General features: G+C 43.8%; 1 protein-coding gene across 8 annotated transcripts in view; it reads left to right on the top strand.

Moving 5' to 3' along the window:
- Nucleotides 1-21617, top strand: part of KIF21A (kinesin family member 21A) — a 719281-nt gene extending 697664 nt beyond the window's left edge. For all 8 annotated transcript variants that reach the window (XM_085654100.1, XM_085654097.1, XM_085654095.1 and 5 more), the window contains 2 exons: nucleotides 1527-1726; nucleotides 17695-21617. In XM_085654100.1, coding sequence (XP_085510226.1) covers nucleotides 1527-1726; nucleotides 17695-17788 — 294 coding nt within the window. In that variant the 3' untranslated portion in view covers nucleotides 17789-21617. The remainder of the gene's footprint in view (nucleotides 1-1526; nucleotides 1727-17694) is intronic.
- The last annotated feature ends 2511 nt before the right edge of the window (nucleotides 21618-24128 follow it).

Genomic DNA, 24128 nt, shown 5'->3' with positions numbered 1-24128 from the left:
AAACATTTTTTTATTTAGTAGCATTTTCACCTCATTAAAAACTCCAAAGAGGTGTCCAAACCTCAACCCTAGGTCTCTGCAGTCTCTTAATTCAGATAAGGGTTTTCATTTTCCCAAGTGACTTCTGATGTCTAGGTCCAATTTGAACCCTAATAATCTAGTGGAGAGGTTTCTGGGTGTTCCAGGCCAGCGATACCTTGATTTCAGTCATGGCTAATCCCCTAGGTAAGGAGAAAAGCATCTAATTGTAGACTCTGTTTCCCCTGCAGCTTATCTTAGCAGTGCACTGTCAGAACTTGTGGAAAAGGGAACCGATTGCTTGGCACACATGATACTGTGTTGACAGAAGCAGTTGAAGACTTATAATTATTCAAAGAACTTTATGTAATCCAGTTTTGTCACTGCTTCCGCAGTAGGTAGATTTATGGTTACTTGTACACGGACATATAAAGTACAAACAGTTACTTGAAAAACAACATGAAGCTATGTTTCTTTCGTCTTGCAGGGTTTTCTTGTAATTTCCATTCCAATGTATTTATTTTTTGGGAGTTTTACATAGCGCGAACTTGACCAGAAGGTACCAGAGCGCTTTACTTGAGCACCAGTTGCGTTACAGATGGACACATTTGTTTTGTTAGGCACGGGGAGATTAAGTGATTTGCCCAGAATCACAGGATCCTGCTGAGATTCGAACCCTGTTCCCCAGCTTCAAAGTCCACCGCTGTTGCCGTTAAGCCACATTGGCAGGTCTTTGAAATGGTCTTCCTTTGTCAAAATAAAGCTTTACTTTGGGGATTTCTCATTATTAGATGTCAGGCCTATTGGGTCTGTAAGCAACTTTGAAAGCTAACACTCAGTCATTCGTTTAGGTGCTGCTGCCAATTAGCCTCCTGTGGACTTGGCTTGTCCATATTTTTTCCATCTTTTATGTTAAAGCGTGCTAGGTGTTCTAACATATGCTGCTCCCTTTAGGACTACAACCCAATGCATTATTCAATAGGTATTTGAGGATACTGGGAGGCCTATTGTGGTATTCTTTACCCCCAACATATGTTTCTAAATCCAATCATATTCTCCCATTTAATGGCTTCTAATTATCTCAGGTCCTAACTACCTTCAAAGCGGCTTCCATTATCCAGCTGACTGACATCACTCGTTCTTACACCCAATCCTCAAGGAGGTCTTTGTATATGGGACCAAACCTGCATCTTCAGTAGTGTGTCAAAACTGGGCTGAAGGTTTTTCAGACCAAAATTGCATAACACAAAATTGATAATCATTGACTGAAGCAGACTTACTACTTTAGCCAAATTAATGGCCACTATAAATGTCCAAAGATGTAGGCTGCTTACAACATAGGCTGTAAAATGTGATTTAAATGAAAAGTTCCTGTTGAATGAATTGAATAATCCTTTAAAAACTTGCAAAATGTTTGTATGAGTATGGCCCATCAAGAATATGTACAAAAGATGTATTTTGTATGTACTTATTCACCAAGTAACCAATCTTTATTGTCCTGATTTCAGCAAGTTCCTAATGCACATCGAGATTGGGTATGTGCACTTGCAAAAGTTCCACACAGTCAAGTTCTTCTGAGCGGTTGTAGAGGAGGCATTTTAAAACTTTGGAATGTGGACTCCTTCTTGCCTATAGGGGAATTAAAGGCTCATGATAGTCCCATAAATGCTATCTGCACAAACTCAACTCAAATCTTCACAGCAGCTGAGTAAGTATATGTGTTCTGATATGATTTTTCAAACTCTAAAATATGCTTTTTTTGTTTGACTATTACCAAAAGTCATGTAAACATTTTCGTTTTCACTAAATGTTGTCGTTCTTGTTTTATTAATGTTCCACACAGCCCACAAAAACTTAATTTACTCAACCATCTGAGGTTGAGACATAAAGAATCCCAACAACTCTTTCCCCCATCTTCACCACTTCCCCTCAATACAGTTGATAGTAATTTACATTATGAAGTAGTCTACATTGTGAAGCTACTCTTAGGCAATCTACAACCAATGCGTAAGTCCAAATACAGTCAGTACAGCTGAGGTAAAAATGGGGAATGCCTTGCACCATTATCTCATCTTAGTTATTCCCTCTTAGTTACCCACTACCATTCCATTTTATGACTTAATCACCAGAATGCCCTTTCCTGGATGCCACCCATGCCAGAGTCATGTCATCTATGCCTCCTAGTTGTAACTTAATATTTGCAGCATATCTCCTGCTTCTAGGCCTTCCTGCATACCTGGAACTGCAGGGCCTTGCTGGGGCATTGGAGGAATGGTTCAGATCCTGGGTCACTGGAAGCAAACTTTCGGATTTGGTTGTTATCAAGAGGGCCCACTGTTCATTGGGCTGAGACCCCCGCTTCTGGCTCCTCCCGGCCAGTGATCTTAAATTTGCTGAACTTTAGGGACCAGGACACTATCCTACGTGAAGCCTGCACCCAGCCGGAACTTTGTTTCTCAAACTTGTATTTTTCCCTATTACACCAAAGCGGTGCAGCAACGTTGTCACTCCTTTGAAAAGGTGAAACAGAAGCTCCATGCCCTCAACCTTCGCTATATGTTTCTTTTCCCAGCACACCCTAGTTATTATCCAGTCTACCACACTTTTCCTCGATACCCCATAATAAGCCTGGGAATGGGCCATCGAGCGGTGTCTGCTTAGACGGGCATCACCTGAACTGCACCAGTCTAGTGATCCTGGGGAACGCGCTTGAACGCTTCCCCGTTGGCGGAAGAAAATAAGTTGCTCTCACTCCAGTAAGCCCAGGGCTGGACAGCAAGAGGTGGCCACAGTGCCAAACCCAGCTCTGGGAGAGGGTGAACAGCCAGTAATATCGCTAGCCCCGGACGAAAACTTGTGAAACAATCCAAGGATTTTTCACTCTTTTGATAATCTCCTGAGCTTTTTCTCTCAACTCTACTGACCACCATGATCATCTCCCCTCTACGACTCTTTTGATTTCTATTTATACTGTACTGTGGTCATGGGTAGAAGCGGCTGAGGTATAGGGGAGTTAATTATTGCTCCCCTTCGTATTAGCTGAGAAATATATTGCCTGCTTTACTACTGGCTTTGCTATTGTGCCTCTGTGGTTCTCAATGCCTTGGCCACCTTGGTCTTACTGGTTATTGTCCCACCTTTATAATGCTATTTGAATGTTGTCAGGAATCAGATCCTGCTCATTGGCCGCTTTGGGGCCACAAATGTTTCCCCCATTTTATTTTTAGGGTAGTTTGTTTAAGGGCGACAGATGCTTCCTGGGAAGAAGTGTGGGGTGTTGGGAGGAAGTGGAAGAGGGAATCAGTTGGCCCTAGGGGCTTGGATTGTTGTTCTAACCATGTTATTCCTTTTCAGGTTGTCAGCCGCAAACACCAAGTTGTTAATGTATGTTTGCACACTGTGCTCCTTTTAATTCCACGAACTATCCATGGTTTCTGGCAGGGTCCACTCACATCTCTCACAATCCCCCATGGCCCCCCTAAACTAACGGTTCTCTCCTGAAACATCTATGGCCTCCTAGACCAGATCAAACGCTCCAAAGTACTACAGTACATTAAGCAGTGCAAAGCAGCAGTTGTTTTATTATAGGAGACTAACCTACTGGGCACACAATACGCCTTTCTTGGACGCTTTTGGTGTGACAGGCTTTTCACTCCGGGTTTACGCGAGGCTCCAGAGGTGTAGCCATACTGCTGCATAAATCATCAGTTAAACATCATGTAGATTCTCCGGGGTGCTATGTGGGAGTCAAGGGCCGCCTGGAAGCCGGGCACTACAATTTTGTATCCTCCCATGTCCCCCTACTTCTGTTGAAACCCACTGTCCACTCGCTATGTTCCTTTATCTTAACCCTTCCATCGGGGTTCACTGTTGTTGGTGGGGACTTTAATAGTTCCTGACACTCAACTTAACGCCTCAACGGACCCCTACCCTAGCCGGCATGCTCACTCGATTTGCTTGTCTTCCTGGGGTGACTCTATTGGTCTCTGTGATGTCTGGCATTCCTAGCATCCCACTATGTGAGCCTGCGTGCATCACTCAGCGGCTCATGATCCGGAGTCGTGCATTGATTTGTTATGGTGACCGGCGGCGGACCTTCTCCCTGTTCAGTCAATACACATCTTACCGCACTGCATCTCTGATCATGCGGTAAGATGTGGAATGGGAGACTCAACCCAGCACTCTCCACCCAGCTTGGATATCCAGTGCCTGGCACTTAAAGACTCCTGCATGTGTCGCCTTTGTGGAAGAAAAACTACAAACCTTTTTTTAGAATTAATGTGGGCTCTGTTTCATCGGCGGTTATGCTGTGGGCATCTTGTAAGCCTTCCTTTAGGGTTCATCTGAAGGGTTATGTACGCCTCTGTGAGTCAGACCGATTAACAGATTACTGACCTGGAGGGTCAGATACTGCGCTTGGAGGCTGACCTACATGGTTGTGACACAGATGAAACTCGTAGACTCCTGGCTTTAGCCCAACCTGAATTGCAAAAGATTTCTCTCAAGGAGGCGAAACAATGCTGGAGGGCCTCCACACAAAGAGTGTACGAGTCTGGAGATAAGTCGGGCAAATTGCTATATTGGTTGGCGACCCGTGGCATATCTGATAAGGTGGTGCTGGCGGTCCCCTGCTGTAAGTAACGAATCCCATTTTAGATAGCATCCCGCTGCCATCCATTCCGAGCTCCTTAACACCGGGAGTTGGACTGGGCCCTCACTGTCGAGGAAATAGACTCTGCAGTGTCGGCACTGCAGTCAGGGACTACGGCAGGACCAGACAGCTACCCTATTGAATAGTATAAATAATTCCGGGATATTCTGACACCCCATTTATTAAATTTCTACACAACCGCGATACAGCAGGGCTTCTTCCTCCCGGAGGTGGACTGTGCCACTATAGTGGTACTTCCTAAGGAAGGTCTTCCTAGAGACCTATGCTCGACTTAACGCCCCACTTCCCATATTAATGCTGGCGTTAAGATCTATCCAAAGGCCCTGACGTCCCACTTGGCTTATGCTCTACCCTGTCTTATTCATCCAGATCAGTGTGGATTTATGCCGGTCCGAAGCACACACCACTTCATTCAGAGGTTACACTCCGCCTTATCCCGGCTACAGAACCTAAATGGAACGCTGGCCCTCTTGCTTGTAGATTTCACCAAGGCCTTTGACACGGTCTCTTGGGACTTTTTGGAAAGAGTCCTGTGGTGGGCGGGGTTGGGAGATGCATTCCGTCGAATGGTCCTCCTCCTTTACTGCAACCCTACTGCCAAAGTTCGGATGAACGGGGTTCTATCTCCTCCCTTTCTCATCCAAAGAGGTATGCACCAGGGCTGTTCTCTTTCCCCATTGTTATTCGCTCTTGCGATATAACCCCTGGCGCGTCTTATACTCTGTGACTCCCAGAAATGCGGCTGGCGGTGAGTGAATGGTTTTGCAGACCAAACTGTACTATATGCAGACCCCCGGCTCACGGGACCCCGGTGTCTACAACTCCTTCGTCTGCATGGTGATGCATCAGGTCTTTAGAATGGCCTAATATTCACACTAGACGCGCTTCTTTTAAATATCTGGGACTGCACATGTTCCCTTCCCAGACCTAGCTAGGCGCTCTCAGTTTTCAGGGATTTACTCGAGTGCTCAATCGAGATTTCAACCGTTTAGCCACCTTCCCACTAAATCCCTGGGGGTGCACCGCCCTATTCAAGATGGTGTGTTTACCACACTAACTATACGTCTTAGAAAATAATCCCCATCCTATTGCTTGCAAACATTTCCGCTCCTTGCCCTAAAAAAAATCACAAAATTTGTATGGGCAGGAGGTAGACACAAGGTAGCTTTCCAGTTGGCATGCTGATCCCCTTTTGATGGCGGTCTTGGACTGTCAGTCATTTATCTTTATTATTTGGCAGCACATCTGGTTCCAATTAATGAGTGGTTCACTGGGGGCTAGGTTGACCCAGCATATCGCCTAGAAATCCATTCAGAGAGTCTCGATGGTCTTGTTGATCTCTTGTATGGGGCGCATCTGCCTTCAACACTGCCCTTTTGTACACAGGTGTTTATTACCTTCTGGAGGGCAGCTTTCTGACTTACCCGTTGGCATTTCCGGATCACTGAGATGACACCTCTGTCACGTGAAGTACTTTGCTCAATCACCTCTCTACCTTGGAAGGCTTTGCTCCCTGGGATCAGGCTCCAGGAAGAATCACAGACCGAAACCGCCCTTCTCGCCATGACAGGCGACATCTGCTCCCTCCTAGACAGAGGAGAGACTGTGGCCTTCTTCCTCCTGGACTTCTCCGCTGCCTTTGACATAGTCTCACACCGCACCCTAGCCCGCAGACTCCAGGACGCAGGAATCCGGAACAAGGCCCTCGACTGGATCCGCTCATTCTTGTCCAACAGAATGCAGCGGGTCAGGCTCCCTCAATTCCTCTCAAAACCCACACTGACCACCTGCGGAGTCCCCCAAGGATCCTCCATCAGCCCCACCCTGTTTAATGTCTACATGCCATGCTCGCATCCATCATCCGATCACACGAACTCAACATCGTATTGTACGCAGACGACACTCAACTCATCCTCTCCCTATCCAACAAATCCAACATCTCCGAACACAACTTTTAAGAAGGAATGGAAGCAGTCGCCAGGTGGATGAGAACAGCTGCCTACAACTCAACATGGAGAAAACTGAGGTACTCCTCATGGGCTCACACCACGGTGCCTGGAACGACACCTGGTGGCCCACCGCTTTTGGGTACCCTCTTACACCCCCCGCCCTCCCCCCCATGGACCACGCACGCAACCTCCGAATCATCCTGGACTCCAAACTCAAAATGGACCGCCAGATCAATGCTGTCACCTCCTGCTACCACACCCTCCACCTACTTCAAAAGACCTTCAACTGGATTCCCCTCAAACACAGGAAAACCATCCCCCACACCCTCATCAGTATCAGACTGGACTACGGCAATGCACTCTACGCCGGGATCAACAAGAACCTCACTCGCAAACTCCAGAACATCCAAATCGCCACCGCCAGACTACTCCTCAACCTACTGCGCCACTGTCACATCAGCCAACACCTACGGACACTGCACTGGCCCCCCGTCGAGAAGAGAGTCACCATCAAGCTTCTCACCCACAAGGCCCTACACAACACCGGGCCCACCTATATGAACCACCGCCTCTCGTTTCACGCACCCAAAAGATCCCTCCGCTCACCCCGGCCCTCTCTCGCGACCCATCAAGAAGATCAGAACAGGAGGAAGCTCCTTCTCCCTCCTCGCAGTCAAGGCATGGAACTCCCTCCCTCTCCACCTCAGACAGACACCAACACTCCCCAAGTTCTTGAAGTACCTCAAGACCTGGTTCTTCGACGAATCACTGTAAACATCCAGAAACTGCCCCCCCTTCAGCGCCTTGAGACCCTTCGGGTGAGTAGCAGCGCTTCACAAACCCAGATTGTTTGATTTGAGTCTCTTATTTGCGAGATGTATATAAGAGGGACCACTAATGTTTTTTCAGGATCTGAAGGATCAATATGCACTGGCCAATTCGCAATTTTTCAATTTACTTCAGTCACAACTCGCCTTGCGAGCCCATAGCCTCCCCGACACCCCGCTGCCCGAATGCAACCCACTCAAGGCCAAAATCTTCCTGGGGCACCTGGGGAAGGGTGCCATTTCCTTGCTCTACTGCTCACTGGTCATCCATGCCCCGGGCAGCATTGAGCGCACTAAGCAGCGATGGCGTTCTTGGGTGGGGGAGCTGTATGAGAACGAGTGAAGGTAGGCATGTATGGCACCCTGGGAATTGGTGATTGAGAAATGGCCTAATTCCATTATCTCCATGCAACTTACCTCACTCCGCAGCACTTGCAGCACATTTCATCCACTGCCCAAACTGCATGCACGAGATGTACACTTCTAACGGCAGACTTTTTTCATGTAGCGTGGGAATGTACAGCTTTTGTGGTCCTTCTGGGACGAGGTGGGTTGGGAACTGTCAGCCGTCCTGGGATGCCCTCTACATCTAACTCCCCGTATTGTGCTGTTGGGGCTTGTGGAGGAGTTGGGGGGCCCACAAGCTGAACGGATCTTCCTTGGGGTGGCCTGTTTGGTAGCTAAGAGTGATGTAGCGCACATGTGGGAACAGCGGAGGCTGCCCACGATCCATGTTGGCATAGAGTGGTGGCCTTGTGTGTGCATCAGGAGAAGCCTATTTTTGTTGCACGTGGTTGCCCCCAAAAACATGTACAGGTGTGGGGTAAATAGTGTAGCTACTACGGTTTAGCAATTTGAACTATTGTTACCATGCCAGGCCGATGCCCTATCTCATTGTAATACCTCATGCACATGTTTCTTTTCTTGTGATGGTGTACGCCTTGCAGCAAAACTTTTAATAAAGTTGATTATTAAATACATTTTTTGCAGTATATCTGTTATAGATTTACATGCTGCAGTTTTCCATTATATAGTGTTAAGGTTTGGATTGATTGCACCAAGAAAATCTGTGACACAGAGGAGAAGCACACTTATTGAGGCACCTATGCCAAGTCTCTCAAGGTCCTTTTGAAGAGACATTTTAAGATGATGCGGAAGAGACAGAGAAAATAATTGTATAAGGGTGTCTTGTCGCGGTTGGTGTTCCTTAGGTGCAGTACCCTCAAAAACCCACCTTCAGCAGGCAGCAGAGACTCTGCATATAAGTGTACCAGAGTTTCGGAGTGGCCAGATGAGGGGAAGGAATTAGGTTGGGTACTGCGGGGAGGGAGATCTGGAACAAGAGGATGGCACAACTTAATACCTTTTTCACAATCTTTACATTTGTATACCTTCTTTTACGTTAATTAACTGTATGCCACACATTCCTTTGGAAGGAAGACCAGGATGACAGTCCAGCAAGTCTTGTAGTATTTGTCTAAGGATTATTTCACACCAGTTATTGTCTTAAAACTGCTGAGATACGTCTCTCACACCAACTTTCACTGGAGTGAGTCTTGTTCCATAAAAGGCTAAGCTTTATGTCCCTTATTGATTGACTCCTCACTGGACCTTATCACCAATTATCTTTCGAACAGGATATTTATCTTTGCTTTCAACCTCTTGGTTTAACAGCAGTCACAATTATTTAAACTGTCGAAATTTCTCTTACCTTGAAATGTCCATGAGCTTGAACTCCGATGTTGTAACACCAAAGAGAACTACAAAATCAGAAGGCCTTAGATTCTTTCCCCACCACTGGAAGCTTTACAGTGATTCTCAGATCGCTCAATCACCAAATGATCCGGACACTTGAATCAAGATTGATCCTCTGACAATGAACCACACCCTCGAAGGATCCTGTAACTTCAAGCACCAGAACCAGGATGCAGCCTATGTATAGTCTTGGATGCTTTCAAGATGGACACCAAGATTTTGTTTGTTCTCGCTATATCGCAAGGCTGCGTTTCATTTTCTACAGGAGATGTACCTTGTTTTTAGTGTATGGTCTGGAAAGGAAAACAAAACATGTCAATAGTTGTTTACTGGCAAGATGGTACCTTGGGGACATACAACGGATGTTTTGGGGGGCAACAATCAAAATCAGAGTGGCATGTAGGCACAGGTCAAGACTGGGTGCATACAGGGCTCCAGCAGAACTGCAGGGCAAATGCAGCGTACCAGTTCTGTTGCAGGTGGGGGGGGGGGGGGTTAACATTCTCTTCCATAATAACTCACGTGGATGAGAATTATATTAGCCAAACCTTCAGAGGAACTTATCCTGCTGTATGTTGAGCTGAGAAACTCCCTGCTAGAAAGACCACCTATCATCTGCTAAATAAAGCGCTGTGGTCGCCACATTTCTCTCCATTTTCTGAAAAAGATCACAAAAGACAGCCCTGAAAACAGGGCATGAAGATTGGCCTCGAGTAGTAGCAAGTTCAAAAAGAGAATCAAAGTTAAACACATTATTGCTTGGCACGTCAAAAATAGATTTAATCTGATGTCGATAGCAACAGGTGACCTCCGCAGGATACAGGGAAAATTTAGGAGCTGTACAAGATATAGAAAAAAACACTCTCCTCGGCAAGATGGTAGAACTATCTACACTGACCATATTCTGCCACATCCACCTCCCAAGGTCTCTTCTAGTCCCAGAGAGCATTGATTGCATAGAAGCAAAAAAAAAGTCACATTTGAGAAGGGCATTTTGTATGAACCAGAGAAGCTATTCCTTCCAAAAATGACGGAGACACCTTCCTTCTGAGATATTCCAAGTCCTACAATAATCTGCATCCTCACAACATGAAAGTAAACAAGCTGAGTATGAATGTGGAGGGTAGGAAAGTGACACCAGGGACCATTATCAGCTGGGTTACACCGATGCAGAAGGTGTGGATCTAATTAAAGCTTTCCCCCTCCCAAATGAAACATTGCTGGAGTATGCTTTTTTGTCAACACTTCTTTCTTGAAGTTTTTAAGCATTCAAAAATGTGTAAATCAGTGTTTTTGTAAACATTAATTACATTTAAGCAAGAATTCCGAAGAATCCTGATATTTCAACTAAAAGCCACAAGTTTACCAATGAATATCCATCAGCTATTAAAGTACTTAGTTGTGCTTATACTCAGCTCTGAAAAGAGATATATATAGTGAATACCTATATCATCACAAATCAACATTCAGAATTATAGACCAGAAGAAGTTTTCTTTCCAGGAAAACTCCTAGCAATGTGTTAGAAGATAGGTAAGTGTAGTCAGCAAACTATACAGCCTGATGGTCTGCAAGTTGGAACTCAATTTGGCGAGCTCCGAGATGTGAAAGAGCTCCAGATCCAATCAAAGACAAGAACTTGGTCCAGCGGGCAATATATGATACGTTCACAGGATGCTGTTATTGATATTTCTGCCAGCCATTCTTTGTGCGCAAGGGGAGTGCGTTGTCACCACCAACGAAGTAAAGTTATTTTGGCAACCACCAGAACCGTATCAATCCCTCTCCTTGTGTTCTTTTTCAAGTCGGGAACATTGATAGTTTCATGCAGAAAATTAATCCTGTCAATAGTTGTTGGGTTAGGGCATTCGTGAAGTTCATAGTGGTTTTCACTTGCTACCAAAATAATTGGAGAAAGGGTCAGGATCACAATAGGTGCAATATGTCCCCCATCCTGATGCCCGGATCTCTAGCAGTCTGTCTGACAAGTCGGTTATATTGGCTATACGTTGCCTTTGCAGGGTCCACTGCCAGTCATGCATGCAACAGTTTGAGGAAGCTGATTTTGAGCTTTGTTTCTCTAGGGCTGCCATCATGTGATTTGAGTATTTTAAGCCAGTCCACATCAGAGAATTCCTTTCCTAATTTGTTTTGTCACTTATTCCGTAGATATAATTGCAGGGGATAGGAAAGCATCTCTTCAAGCAATGTCTTCTAGAACCTGATATCACCCCCATGAACAAGCTCCATCGTTTTCAGTAGTCCTACACTACAGAGGTGGGTAGAGAATCAGCCATTAACTTTGAATCTCAGCATAGACAGTTGCCTAGTAGTAGGTGTCTTCATTGCTGGCATGTCTCCTGTGTCTTCATTGCTGGCATGTCTCTAGTCAAAAGTCTTCCAAAAGAGCATCAAAAGATTTTATGCCATACCTTTGCAGTAAGTGGCCCATGCTGTGGATCCCCTTTTCCACCCAATCTCTACAGAAGAAAAAGCCACATGAGAGTTTGGGCTCGAGGGTGCAAGAGAATCTAGAGCTGAGCAAGAGACACCCACTTCACACTTTAATGGCTCACCCCCCTCCCCTCCCAAGCATTTCCAATAGTTATGTTAGACCTTTGGGGCACGGGACTGTCTGAAGTTAGTGTCTCGCACACATAACCTGTGGCAAGCAGAGACTGGGGTCTGCCAGGCTATGAGATGAGTTGTTTGGAAAGCCATGCATCTGTGAAAAGCAAAGTCAGTGATATCTATAAAAAAGCCAGAGACTCATAACACACATGTTCTGCTTGGAAATATGTGTTTGTGTGGACAGGGGAGAAGGACACCCTGCCTGCTCTCTGTGATGTATCCATGAAGGTTTGGGGTGGGGTGGGGCTTAACATCCATGCTTAGTTAATGCCCACTTAACACAATGCCACAACAGTACGTTTGGTCGGCAGGGGAGATTATGTAAGCAAGCGCTGTACAGACAACACATAAAAAAAAAAAAAAGTGCCCCAACAGCAGATGGAAACATAACTTCGGCAACGGAGCGCTGATAAGAGAAGCACACGAGGAACAACAGGAACCAGTATGCCACAACCAATAGAAACTGAGGAAAAGTAAGTGCCAAGGAACCAATGTAAAGCAAGGTGGCGGGATGCGCTGTCGTGTGTTTTGAAGACTTCCTGGAATAAAAGCTGCAGCGATTTTAGCATCAGTAACTGATGTACTATCGTGGATAACACACCAGCTAATTATGCAAAAAACAGACACAGTATTTGCATTTCCTCCTATGTGGAATACAGTAAACTCTGCCTTGGATCTTTCCAATTCCAATGGCCTTAGTGTGATGATCATGTACTGTAATTAATTAAGATTTGCACCTCATATATGAAATAAATTCAAACCTGCAACAGGAATCTGTTGGCGAAAAACTCACTATGAAAGCTGCAGCAATAAGTCGGAAATTGGATATAATGAAGTCTGGACACAATGAGATCATGTATGAGTGAAAGGCATACGATTATAACATACCCAAATCTCCATATGTGCCAAATGAATTTTTAGGTCAGAAATTGCACTGTCAAAGCGGTGCAGAGACACAATATTTCTATAAATTGAGAACAAATGGGCACATGGATTAAAATATTTTTTTACTTCACAACTGATTTTTTTTTTCTAGTATGAAAACAACGGCACAGAACAGCAGTGCTTAAAGCTGGTTAGAGACACGATATATCTATAAATTGGAAACTAATGGCCACATGGATTAAAATGTTCTTTTTACTTTACCACTGATTTTTTTCTTGTATAAAAACAACGGCACAGACCACAATGCTACAAAAACGCATTTGACTTCAATTAAGTATCTGAAGCAACCTGCTGCCTAATTGCAGATAACCATGACATCCGCATGTACCGTGTACTCATGATAAATCTGCTTCAGAATCTGATTGGGGCTACAGTGCACAGAGCATATCTGTGAATCGAAAACGACTCTTAGGGAAAAGGGGTCATCAATTTTTAAGCAATACCATTAAAAACATACATTACATAATTTTGCTTCTTACACCCAACCACCTCCTGATAGATCTGATACCCAAAATGACCAGAATTTAAAATAATGCTAAACTCTGACCATAGTCACTTGCTCAAAATAAACAGCGCTACTATGTCCCAACTCCATATACTTTATAAATCAACCTCAGGGGGTAAGGGCTAGTTTGGGAATTGAACCTTCAATACATGTACAGAGCACTGCAGGGGACACACTAACCCCACTGAGTTGCAATACCAGCCTTTAATACAGAAAGTGAACCGTTCTCCTGGAATTGCAACTCAGATACCCACATTTCGCGAATTAGCCATCAGTAACTGAACTACATATTTTTGAAGGGTCAGAAACCACGAACACAGGAAGTACAATATATGCAATCTCTCACAGCCCATCGGAATATTAAACCTGGGGTGTTACAAAGTAATTTTTCCTACTTTTACACGTGGTCCACCAGCAAGCCCTCTTTCAAGCAGAGAATACACATTTCACAGCAAGTAGCCTGCTTTCGCACTGTGCACATTTTATAAAAAGAAAATATTATTTACAGGAAGCATACCACAAACAGAGTAGTGATTTGCCAACTGAATATTAGATATTATACTTTCCCAACTCAAAGTCACACTTATTTACTCTTGGAGGATGAAACAATGCCATGTTTGCTTAGCTGGCAGAAGCAAGGCTATAAATTAGTGCTGCCTCGACATGTAGTTTTTCAGAGCAGAGATATGTTAGGACGGATAACCAGTGGTTTATCCAAGCCACGTAACTCTGTGCCACATCCATTCATGTTTGCATGCAGCCGGGGGAAGAATGATTACGTAAACACTATATTTACCAAAGGAGGGAGTGGAGAGAAAGTGTCCTCAACGAACACCAGGGGTGGATTCAGCCTCCCCTAACAATTATTTATAAACAAAATGAATCCACTCACAAGAAATTGATCATGGGTCATGGATACATGTGTTTCCTACATGGGTGGGAAGCACATTGTGTTTCTTAAATACCCCTCACACACCAAAAGGGCCCTTGGTGTCATGCTTCATCATAGGGATCTTCGCGCCCCTCTAAGGGACGCGGTCTGCTAATAACCAGCAGATGCGCGGGCGCACTGAAGTTACCACTATGTGTAGTGTAAGAGGGGGTGAGTGGTAGGGTCATGAGTGAATGGTGAGTAAATGTTAAAAAAATATCTAGCATCTCAGGAGTGGCATTTTTTTTAATATACCTCGGTGCCGGTATTGTTAAAAACTGTGAGGTGGAGGTGTGTTGTGTTAATATACAAGACCTCCTGCGTACGTTAACATGTTTCGAAGCGTGCTGCTGCTTCTTCTGGATGGGTACACAGTTCCCTACCCTACTCACATGATCGTATAATGACGTCTGTATAAGAAGAAGACTATGTGTTGATGTAATGAATAAACGTTGCAAAATATGACACCATGGTCACAAATTTTTATGTAACGAGGACATTCCTTAATATCAAGTTGCTATGCTGAAGCCAGTGGCGACATGAGCCTTTGAACGATGGGGACCGGTGCTAATTGCACTGTATATCAGGATACTACCTCACCAGATCGTCCCCCCTCGTGGCTCCGTGTATTTTTTAACATTCACTCACCATTCACTCCTGACCCTACCACTCACCCCCTCTTACACTACACATAGTGGTAACTTCAGTGCTCCCGTGCATCCGCTGGTTAGTAGTACGCCGCATCCCGTAGAGGGGCGCGAAGACCCCTATGATGAAGCATGACACCAAGGGCCCTTTTGGAGTGTGAGAGGTATTTAAGAAACAATGTGCTTCCCACCCATGTAGGAAACACATTTATCCATGACCCATGATCAATTTCCTGTGGGTGGATTCATTTTGTTTATAAATGATTACGTAAATAAGCACAGCGCAAGCGCTGTGAAGGGAAGGATGTTGGACAAAAACAAACTGAGCCGACAAGCACGCTTGAAATGCATGCTTCCAGGGGGGAAAATTATTATGTAAACAAGCACAGGGCAAGCTTTGTGCAGGGGGGGATTATGTAGACAAGCACAGCACAAATGCTGTGTATGCAAAACATTTTTTAAAAAGTGCCCCAAAACCGGATGGAAACAGTACTTTGGCACCAGGACACTGATAAGAGAAGCACACGAGGAACAGCACAAGGAACAACAGGAAACAGTTTGCTGCAACCAATAAAAACTGAGGAAAAGTAAGTGGCAAGCACAGGGATGAATGATAAGCAAGGTGACGGGTTGTAAGCCCCTTTTAAGATATATATTGAAAACAAAAGATTTCACAAGCACAGTGCAAGTGAAATGTAAAAAAAAGGTTGATAGTGGATACCTCTGACGTGTACCTCTGGTGATGGCGAACTGATACGATCTGAAGCCGTTGCAGGTAACTGTTGTCAATGGAGTGGTGAAGAAGCCAGAAGGCAAATAGCAGGCTGTGTCTCTGACAAATTGCTGTTTTTTTAACCCAATGATTGGTGTTTAGAAACTTCTCTCACTTTGCATACAGAAAAAAAAAAAGTAAAGTGAGTTATGTGACAATCTTGCTGGGGTACCAGGAATGTGAAAGGAAATGCTGTAAGATGACACTTATTTGTAGCATACAACAACATATAAATACCTGTAAAAATGAACTGTACACATTCAGCAGTTGGGGAAAAAAAACATGAAGCACACTTTTTTGTAATTCTGGGGTATGATAGAAACAAAGATTTAATAGGGTGAAGACATTTTTCTTGGTTATGCACACACGATGAAAACTGATTTCCAGACATTATCATTTGTCTGTAATATAGTTTTATCAGTAAAGCTGTATGTCTATTCGAAGTTATTGGCCATTTCAATGGATAATAATATGCTGTCTGTAAATGACAGTGTGCTATCACATGATTCTTTAGTTACATTAAAAAATCGCCCACCTCATGTCTTTTATAGTCAGGTGGGTCGTTCTAAAAATTAGATCATAGTTCTAAAACGTTCGGGAAGCACCGCTGTAAAGCATTCCTAGAAGCCTGCAGTCTGGAGAACTCGGAAGAGATAAGGCTTCAACGCTATCAAAAGTTTTTTCTGTGTCTAAGGATATTCTAACTTTTTGGTTTTATAGTTTTGTGCTTGCCAGATGATGCAGGAAAGTAGCCTTATATGGTGAGTGGATAACTGTTTAGGGACAAAACCAACCACGTCCCTATGTATGAAGGAAGGGATGGTATCTGTTCATCCTTGCAGCCAATACTTTAGACAGTTTCTCTATATCTGTAAAAATCAGGGCGATGGGCCACAAATGCCTAGTAACCTACTGATTAATTACGTTTGAAACAAATGCCAGGCCAGAGATGTTTCAACTTCACATTAGTTAAACACAGAATATACCCTCATATCTATCTCCATTGTCCACCGAGATAGTACGAGTTCTCTTTCTGAATGAACCAGGAGACTTTAGGTAGTTTTTCTTTAATATATCCAGACCAGTCCCAATCAAACATCCGCTTACTACCCTCTGTCATGGTATCCAACTCTACATAGCCAGTGACTCCACTCTGACAACCCCATTTGGATCCAAGGCATCCGTGAGGCTCTCTCACAAGCAAGTTGTGTTGCTATATCCCTAAACACCACATCCTCTTCCAGTTCAGACTGAATTGTGGCAGGGAAGTTCCCATTTATCTAGCACTGCGCATTGTTACCGTACCTCTATCCATCACATTGATCACAGAGCTTGAAGCAGCCTCCTCATTTCCTCTTGTCACTCAGTGTTGTGTGCCATAAAATATGGGAAATGCATACACGACCCTCCGAAGGCATGGATTATTCAGTCAATTTTAATGATAAATCATACTATCCACCCTGCAAACACTGAAATCATTCATATCATTCGACACCATATTATTGTAAACGTCATGCCCTGTGCATAAAAGTATATCGAGGCAAAGCTGTGTGATAGGCATTATAAAAAAAAAAATCGTTTCCGTTTCGTAGCTCTGCAATTTTGCATCAGATCTCTTTTTTTGCCCCACATGCATTGGTAGTTAGTTCAACCAACGAGCTACGCAGAAAAACATGCTCATTAATTCAGTTTCATATGTGGCCTAGAGTCTGCATGGCCAGAATGGTTTTTGTTGGCTATTGAGCATTGTAAAGCTACTGGTTCATTTTCCTTACCTCCTCCTATTGAAGCAACTAGTCGTGTATGGTTCTTGCACCAATAACTGGCTTGAGAACGGCCGGTGACCACCATGTCAGTAATCACTTATGCCATTGTGCTGTCGAAGTTGTGTGAGTGGATGGTTAAGTGTCTGGGGCACTCCTGTCTGGTAATATCTTAGTTGCATTCTGTTTTTTATTTAAGTTTTTGAGAAAATGTAAATTTCTGTATTAATGCCATGGGTTTTTGTCAGGTTGGTTGATTCTAATCTTCGCTTGTTTTGTAGTGATCAAACTGTGCGGATCTGGAAAACTCGAGGATTACACGATGGGCACATCACAGATTTTGCAGAACCAAGTGAAGATGTGGCCAGTAATTGACCTTGAAGTGAGAAGATTGCATCTACAAAATGCTGTGATAAAATCTCTGTTTACTATGTTGTAACTTGGAGTGCCACATTGGCTAAACAGAGATTTCTGGAAGCAAGGCTGGACTACACTGGAAAAGGCATCGGCGTTCAGTAGTTGTTTGTGTACTTCTCTTCGAACCAATGCCTTGGCCTGTATCTCTGTTTGAACTATTCAACTACACCATACATATATTCTGTATATTTATTTAAAAGGACTGTTTGTAGCCTCAGCCAGTTGAACACAGACTGACAGTATAATTAAGGGAATTGTGTGCAGATAATATAACGTAAAATTACTTTCCAGAAGTAGTGAGCACTCACCTTTTGTGTCACACTTGAAATCTGATCATTGTGGCTGTGTATATGCGAAACGATGAAATGTGAGAATTGAATTTAGAATACTACTCTACCATTCAAAAAACAAAGTTGTCATTTATGCTCAGGTGTTCGCAGAGAAGATGGGGAGCATTTTTAAAAATGTTCATAACAAGTTTACAGTATTTTGTGCAAATTGCCCAGGCAAATAAATCAATGTTTTTGCGCCTGGAGGTCATTTTACTGAAGATTTCCAACTCTAAGGAGAACCCTTTGGTGGTAAGTGTTTCAGTCTTACCTTAGTGCCCTTGCTGCTGTTACAGGAGTAGAAGCACCTTTGGTGTACGGGGTAATTCACTTGACTCGTATTCTTTGGTCCTTTCTACTGGATCCTGGGAGCTTTTTTGCAGGTATTACCAGTTATGTCTCTGCCTTCACCAATTACTCCCATCATTAATAATTATCCTTCTAATATTAAGAGGTGTAACACCTATCTCTTCACATGCTGTTTTACAGACATCAATGCCATGCGATTGCAGCACTTACGAAGCAAACATGACAGCCTCAAGAGACAATCCTTTGACTGTCATACCCATAATGCTCAGTGAGTGTATTTAGAAGAAATGCTTTAAAGCCTAAACGTAAGAGCTGACGATGGATTAAAAAGGCTGCCATCTCCTAAACAGTTTAATGCTGCATCGTCAGCTTGCTCCAAGCAGACGAGGAGGTGGTGCAGGCACTAATGCTAATCATAGAACATCTTTTGAATTCAAGCAGTCTCTCTCTCTCCCCTGGCTCTTGACCTATGGCTGAAAGTCTCCAAAGAGGTGAAGGGGTTTTACTGGCTGCCTGCCTATTTTTCACCAAATGGTTTGGTAGCTGTACTTTCACCCTTTCGGCTTCTGCAATTCTGGAATAGGTTTTCGCACCCCACAGCAAGCAAAGCTCTTAGAAGAAGTGTTGGGCAAGGTGATTCCATCAGTGTCACTTGCATCCTGATCTCTTGTACCTGTGGCTGAAGTACAGCCTTCAGTACTGTGGCAGTTACTAGGTCTTCCTCTTCTGTTCCTGCCTAGATGCCTCAGTTACTTCAGTGTCAGCTAACATCCAACTTGGTCAAGAGGTGGGTCAGCATCTCCTAAATCTGTCTCCTCTGGTCTTAATTTTTCAACGAGACAACCAACATGCCAAATAGTCCACCTATCTTTATCAGTGAAGCAAGTCAGGTCTTTCTCTGCTGTCTTTGTCGGGATACTTTTACTGTGCGATTTCTAGCTCACTTATTGAAATTATCAGCATTCTTATTGGTGGAATCCCCACACAGCTGTTTGATTCAGTGTGACCTGGGTGCCTCCCTGGAGGCCAAGTTTTTTTCCTTCTGTCTTACAGATGTCCTTGTGTGTGATCTGTCAACTTGTTGTCCCTCTTTCTGCCAATGCATTAACTCATCTCTTCTGCAACACCTGCTTTATACAGTCTAGTTGTTGTCCTAACCTTACAAGAATGCAGATGTAACGCCATTGTTGTGATTGTTGATCCAGTCCATTTATTTACATTACTGATAATGCACTACTTGATTGTGAAGGTCTTAAATAAGGTAGAAAATGTAAACCCTTTTTATATGACCTCCTACGTGGTCCGGGCATCCAGTGTTAACTCGCAATGCAGTGCCTTTCTTTCATTGTACTTTGACAAGTAGCCTGAAAATGTAAAACTTAGATGCACTATTTGAAGAGTTTACATTGAACTTCTGTCCTTCCGATCCACAGTTGTATTCTGCAACTTGGCCTGTTTACTGTCTTGGCCTTTTCGATCTTGTGGGCAAGTTTGCAGCCCAGATTCAGGAATAGAAAGGGAGCTTTCCACATACTGGTTAAGGATTTTAAAGGAAACAACCAAGCAGATGCTCCACAGTCCGGACAGTGGCCAAACCTTGTGGACCCATGCTAACACTTTTCCTCTTTGTCGATGTTAGTGATTTTGGGAGAATACTATGCATCGAATTATGGCATGTGATTTTGTCAAAGATAATTTTGAGATATGGAAAACATTCATTTTTTTCCTCATCTATCTCGGGTTAAGAAAAAGGTCCGTCGATTTAGCATGAAGCATGTATTCATCTAATTGGATCGCTAGGACAAAGGTCTCAGGATGGACTAGTACCAACACGATTTTATAGAGCGCACACCAAACAACCCCATGTTAAACAACGGCGCGTGTATACTGCCTGTGGCTTTTATTTGGGGCATACCAATTTTGGAGTTCTGCCCTGCAAGAATGAAAGCTTTGTTGTGTTGAAAAGCTTTGTCAAGTACCACTGCTTGGATTTTGATTGTATGCTAGGAAACTGATTTTGTCACTCTGTCTTGCAAAAAGAGTTTATCCTCAAGGATATTTTTACAGGTGAATTTGGCCCCACATTCAGTTCCTAGGGGAATTCAGACGAAACATTGGTGGTAATTAAAATCAATCCTTTTCTTGCAGTGGCACTTTTCTCCAGAGTCAAATTACTCTTAGATCTTTTATAGGTTCACCTGTGCTGGGCCTGCTTGTAAAGGCCTGAGGGTTGTTCTCTAGTGTTGGCACCAAGTATGTCCCCGGGATATTGGCACTCTGGTTGGAACGAATACTTCAAGGACCAAAGATATGGAAACAGTTTCTTGCTTCCATCTGAGCTGGGCAGCGTATGGAGGGTGCAATCTGTAAGGGTATCTGCAAGTAACGGTCATGCCTGTGGAGTATTACTTCAATGAACTGGATACTACACGTACACAATTAAGATTTGTGATGTTACTGTACTGTTTTCAGAACAGCAGTCTAAAAAGAAAGCCTGTGATGTTTGTAACTGTGAGTGAGTGTGCATAGTAAAAGAGAGCTGAGCACTTTCCTGTTTGATTGCCGTTGTATGAGCAGCTGGAAAAACGCTTATTCTCTTTGACCAAAGCTGTAGAGCTGTGTAGTTCTTTATGCTCAGGATTATAACTGCCGAAAAGTGCTGTTTCAACACTACTCTTATACTCACTGCTTTGCATATAGTCTGTGTGCTCAGTATTCATGATGTCACAAATAACATATGTACCGTATTCTAAATTATTTCCTTTATGGCATTCATCTCACTCTCCTATTTATCAGGTGCAAAACACTGTTCTTTCTGTCTACTTTCATATGCTGCTAAATATATTTTGAAATACTGTTTGTTTTGACATCTCAAGAGCAAAGTTGCACCTGGTGTGGAAAAAGCTATGTAAATATTCAGGTTGTACAGAAAGGCTGTTGAATTGTGCCTATAGTGTTCTTAAAAAAAGGTAGAATGTGCATATTGAAAAAGGGGCATTTAATTTATCCAGCTGTTTAATTTTATTTTGTAAATTTGACATATTGTTTCATGTAGAGTATGAAAAGATTTTATGATCTTAAGTTTGATTTTGCACACGTTAGCTTGTATATTTTCTTAGGTCATGCCTAAATAAAGAAATGTGCTCGTATTCATGTACTGGCATTCTTGTTAAAATTGTTTCTTGATGCTGATGTGATAGCGATTGACACCTTCTCCTGTCACTTATACAGTAATTGATATTGCCTTTTAATGGTTTAACATTCATCCTCCTTAATTGTAAAAATGGGTGGGATTTATTTTTGTTTTTTATATTTAAAGGCGATGTTTGAAAATGGCTTCCTCCTGGAAACTCAGCCTACATGCGCTAGAATGACTAATAGTGAAGAAGTACATGTGCTGTAGTGCGGAAGTGCTCCAGGAGCCAACATGTATACAAAAAAGCGATTGATGGAATGCTTGAATTAATCTCAGATATTAGTAATTACACGGCCGCATCCCTGTCCATTGTTATTTTGCACCTCATGCCACCTCAGTTTGGAGCCATCCGTTTGCAGATCAATCTTGACCCTACTCCAATGAAAGCAATCAAGCCTGAACTGCTAGGGTGAAGTTTGGTGTTGGAATAGCTGTAACAGTGATTCGTATCTGATAGACTGTAGTTGTAGATTCCTTACCTTTTGAATTTCCCCCGGGAATCAAATCAAATCAAATACAGCTTTATTCGATTAAAATCAATAATCATAAAAGCATGGATATCACAGTTCAAGTTAAAAACACAAACAAATATGACTACATTAACAACTGGTTCCTTGATTTGAAGATAAATTTTAAAAAAGCATTGACTGAAGCAACAGCAAAGACAGTATCTAACATTTGTAGAGCAATAAGTGCAGGTCGACAGTGCCTGAGGCCAAACAATTTCAAGACTGGCAAAATCCATCCTTTCCTAGGAATGGAATAGAATTTACACAGAAGTACAACATGCAACGTCGATTGAGTCGAGATATCGTCGCAGGGACAATTGCATAATTGTTTGGACCAGTCGTTCCGTTCCGGGAAACTTAATAGCCTGTGAATAATTCCCAGGCGAAATCGAACTAACAGAAACCTATTAAAGTCCCCATCTACTAGTTTTATATATGGTTGAATTGATAAATGAGTAGAAATCAACTGGTGGCTCTGGACTGATGTTTTCTTCAGTTCAATGGCCAATCTGCGATCATTTAGGTAATCCAAACACATTTTTTTCAGATCTTTTCTCGCTATCCCGGCCAAGGTTGTGGGGTTATCGTAAAACTCACAATGATCTAATTTGCCACAGAATGATTTGACGTATGTTAGCCATCTAATCTTTAAGACCCCTTCCAATTTTAAAAGGTCAAGGATTATAGAGCGGTTCAGAGCCAGATTATCCGAGGTCCAAATCCTGTGCCACTCGAGTATTGGTTGTGTTTTGATAATGTCTTCTAAATAACCAATTCCTAATTCTACGTGGCATGAGTAAGTTGCGGTGGACTCTGGAACCGCCAATAAAAACCTTAAAAATGTATTTTCCACCGTCTGTAAGGTAGTGACATCAACGACCCCCCCAGACACCTGCTCCATAAGTAGCAACAGAGACGCATTTTGCGTTATATATTTTTAACAATTCGTAGGGGGGCCTTTTGCCCAACTTTTTGCTAAAATTATGTAGGGAATCAGTCTGGATCCGTTTTATTTCTTCAGCAGTACCCCTGGGCGTCGTTAGGTGGTGTCGGTCATCTCTGCGTCCATCGTGGGCACCGGGATGACGCTGTGGGACCTACATAGACACTGCCCATGTGCTCTGACGTCAGTTCTTTTTCCGGGCCAGCCTAGCGCAGATCCGGAAACAGCTACCCCAGCCACGTTTTGGCTAACTTTTTGTTTACTTTTTGTCGATATCTTAGACTCCTGCTGAGTCGAGGATGACCCAGAGAAGGACCGGCTTCGCACCCTGTGATTCCTGTCACCGGATGATATCCGAGAAGGATCCGCACCACGTGCCTTCGGTGTCTGGAGTGCGACCACGCCATGATGTTGTGCTCCTGAGTGCCGGGCCATGATGCTCCCGAGTGCCGGGCCATGAACCCGGAGGCTTTGCGGGAGCGGTCCCAAAATCTGTTAGAGGCCCGGCGATCGGCTCCACGTCACTCCCATTCTCGTTCAAGGGGAACGTCTCGAACGGGGAGATCTTTGGGTAAGTCAGGGGAGCACAAAAAGAAGCACAGGCTTTCATCAGCTTTTCCCTGTCGGTCGGCCAATGTGATGCAGGATAGCAAGCGTCGGCGCTCGAAGGCTCCGTCTCTAGCTCCTACTTCTGAGACGACTCCGCGTCTCCCTCTCATTCCGGGAGACATAGCTTCTCCTGCCAAAATCCAGACAATCTGTGAGACCTTGTACCTCATATTTGGACAGCCTGGCTCTCCTTTGGGCCCCACGGAGTCGGCCGGGGGTCTTGGGACTTCGACACTAGCAGCTAATTTCCCGGCTCTGGAGAGCCCCCGTGGATCCAGGCCTGGATTCGGATCAACGGATCGATCTCACTCTACCTTCCCAGATGTTGATCTCGACGACGACACTTCCACCGTCGACTGTGCCCCCGGCTGTCGCCAGTCCCATCCTCACCCCCGAAGTGGAT

Source organism: Triturus cristatus, chromosome 4_1, assembly GCF_964204655.1.
Source record: "Triturus cristatus chromosome 4_1, aTriCri1.1, whole genome shotgun sequence".
In the NCBI taxonomy this organism is placed as follows: domain Eukaryota; kingdom Metazoa; phylum Chordata; class Amphibia; order Caudata; family Salamandridae; genus Triturus; species Triturus cristatus.
The sequence above is the reverse complement of the archived record's forward strand: the minus strand, read 5'-3'. Positions and strand labels throughout refer to the sequence as shown.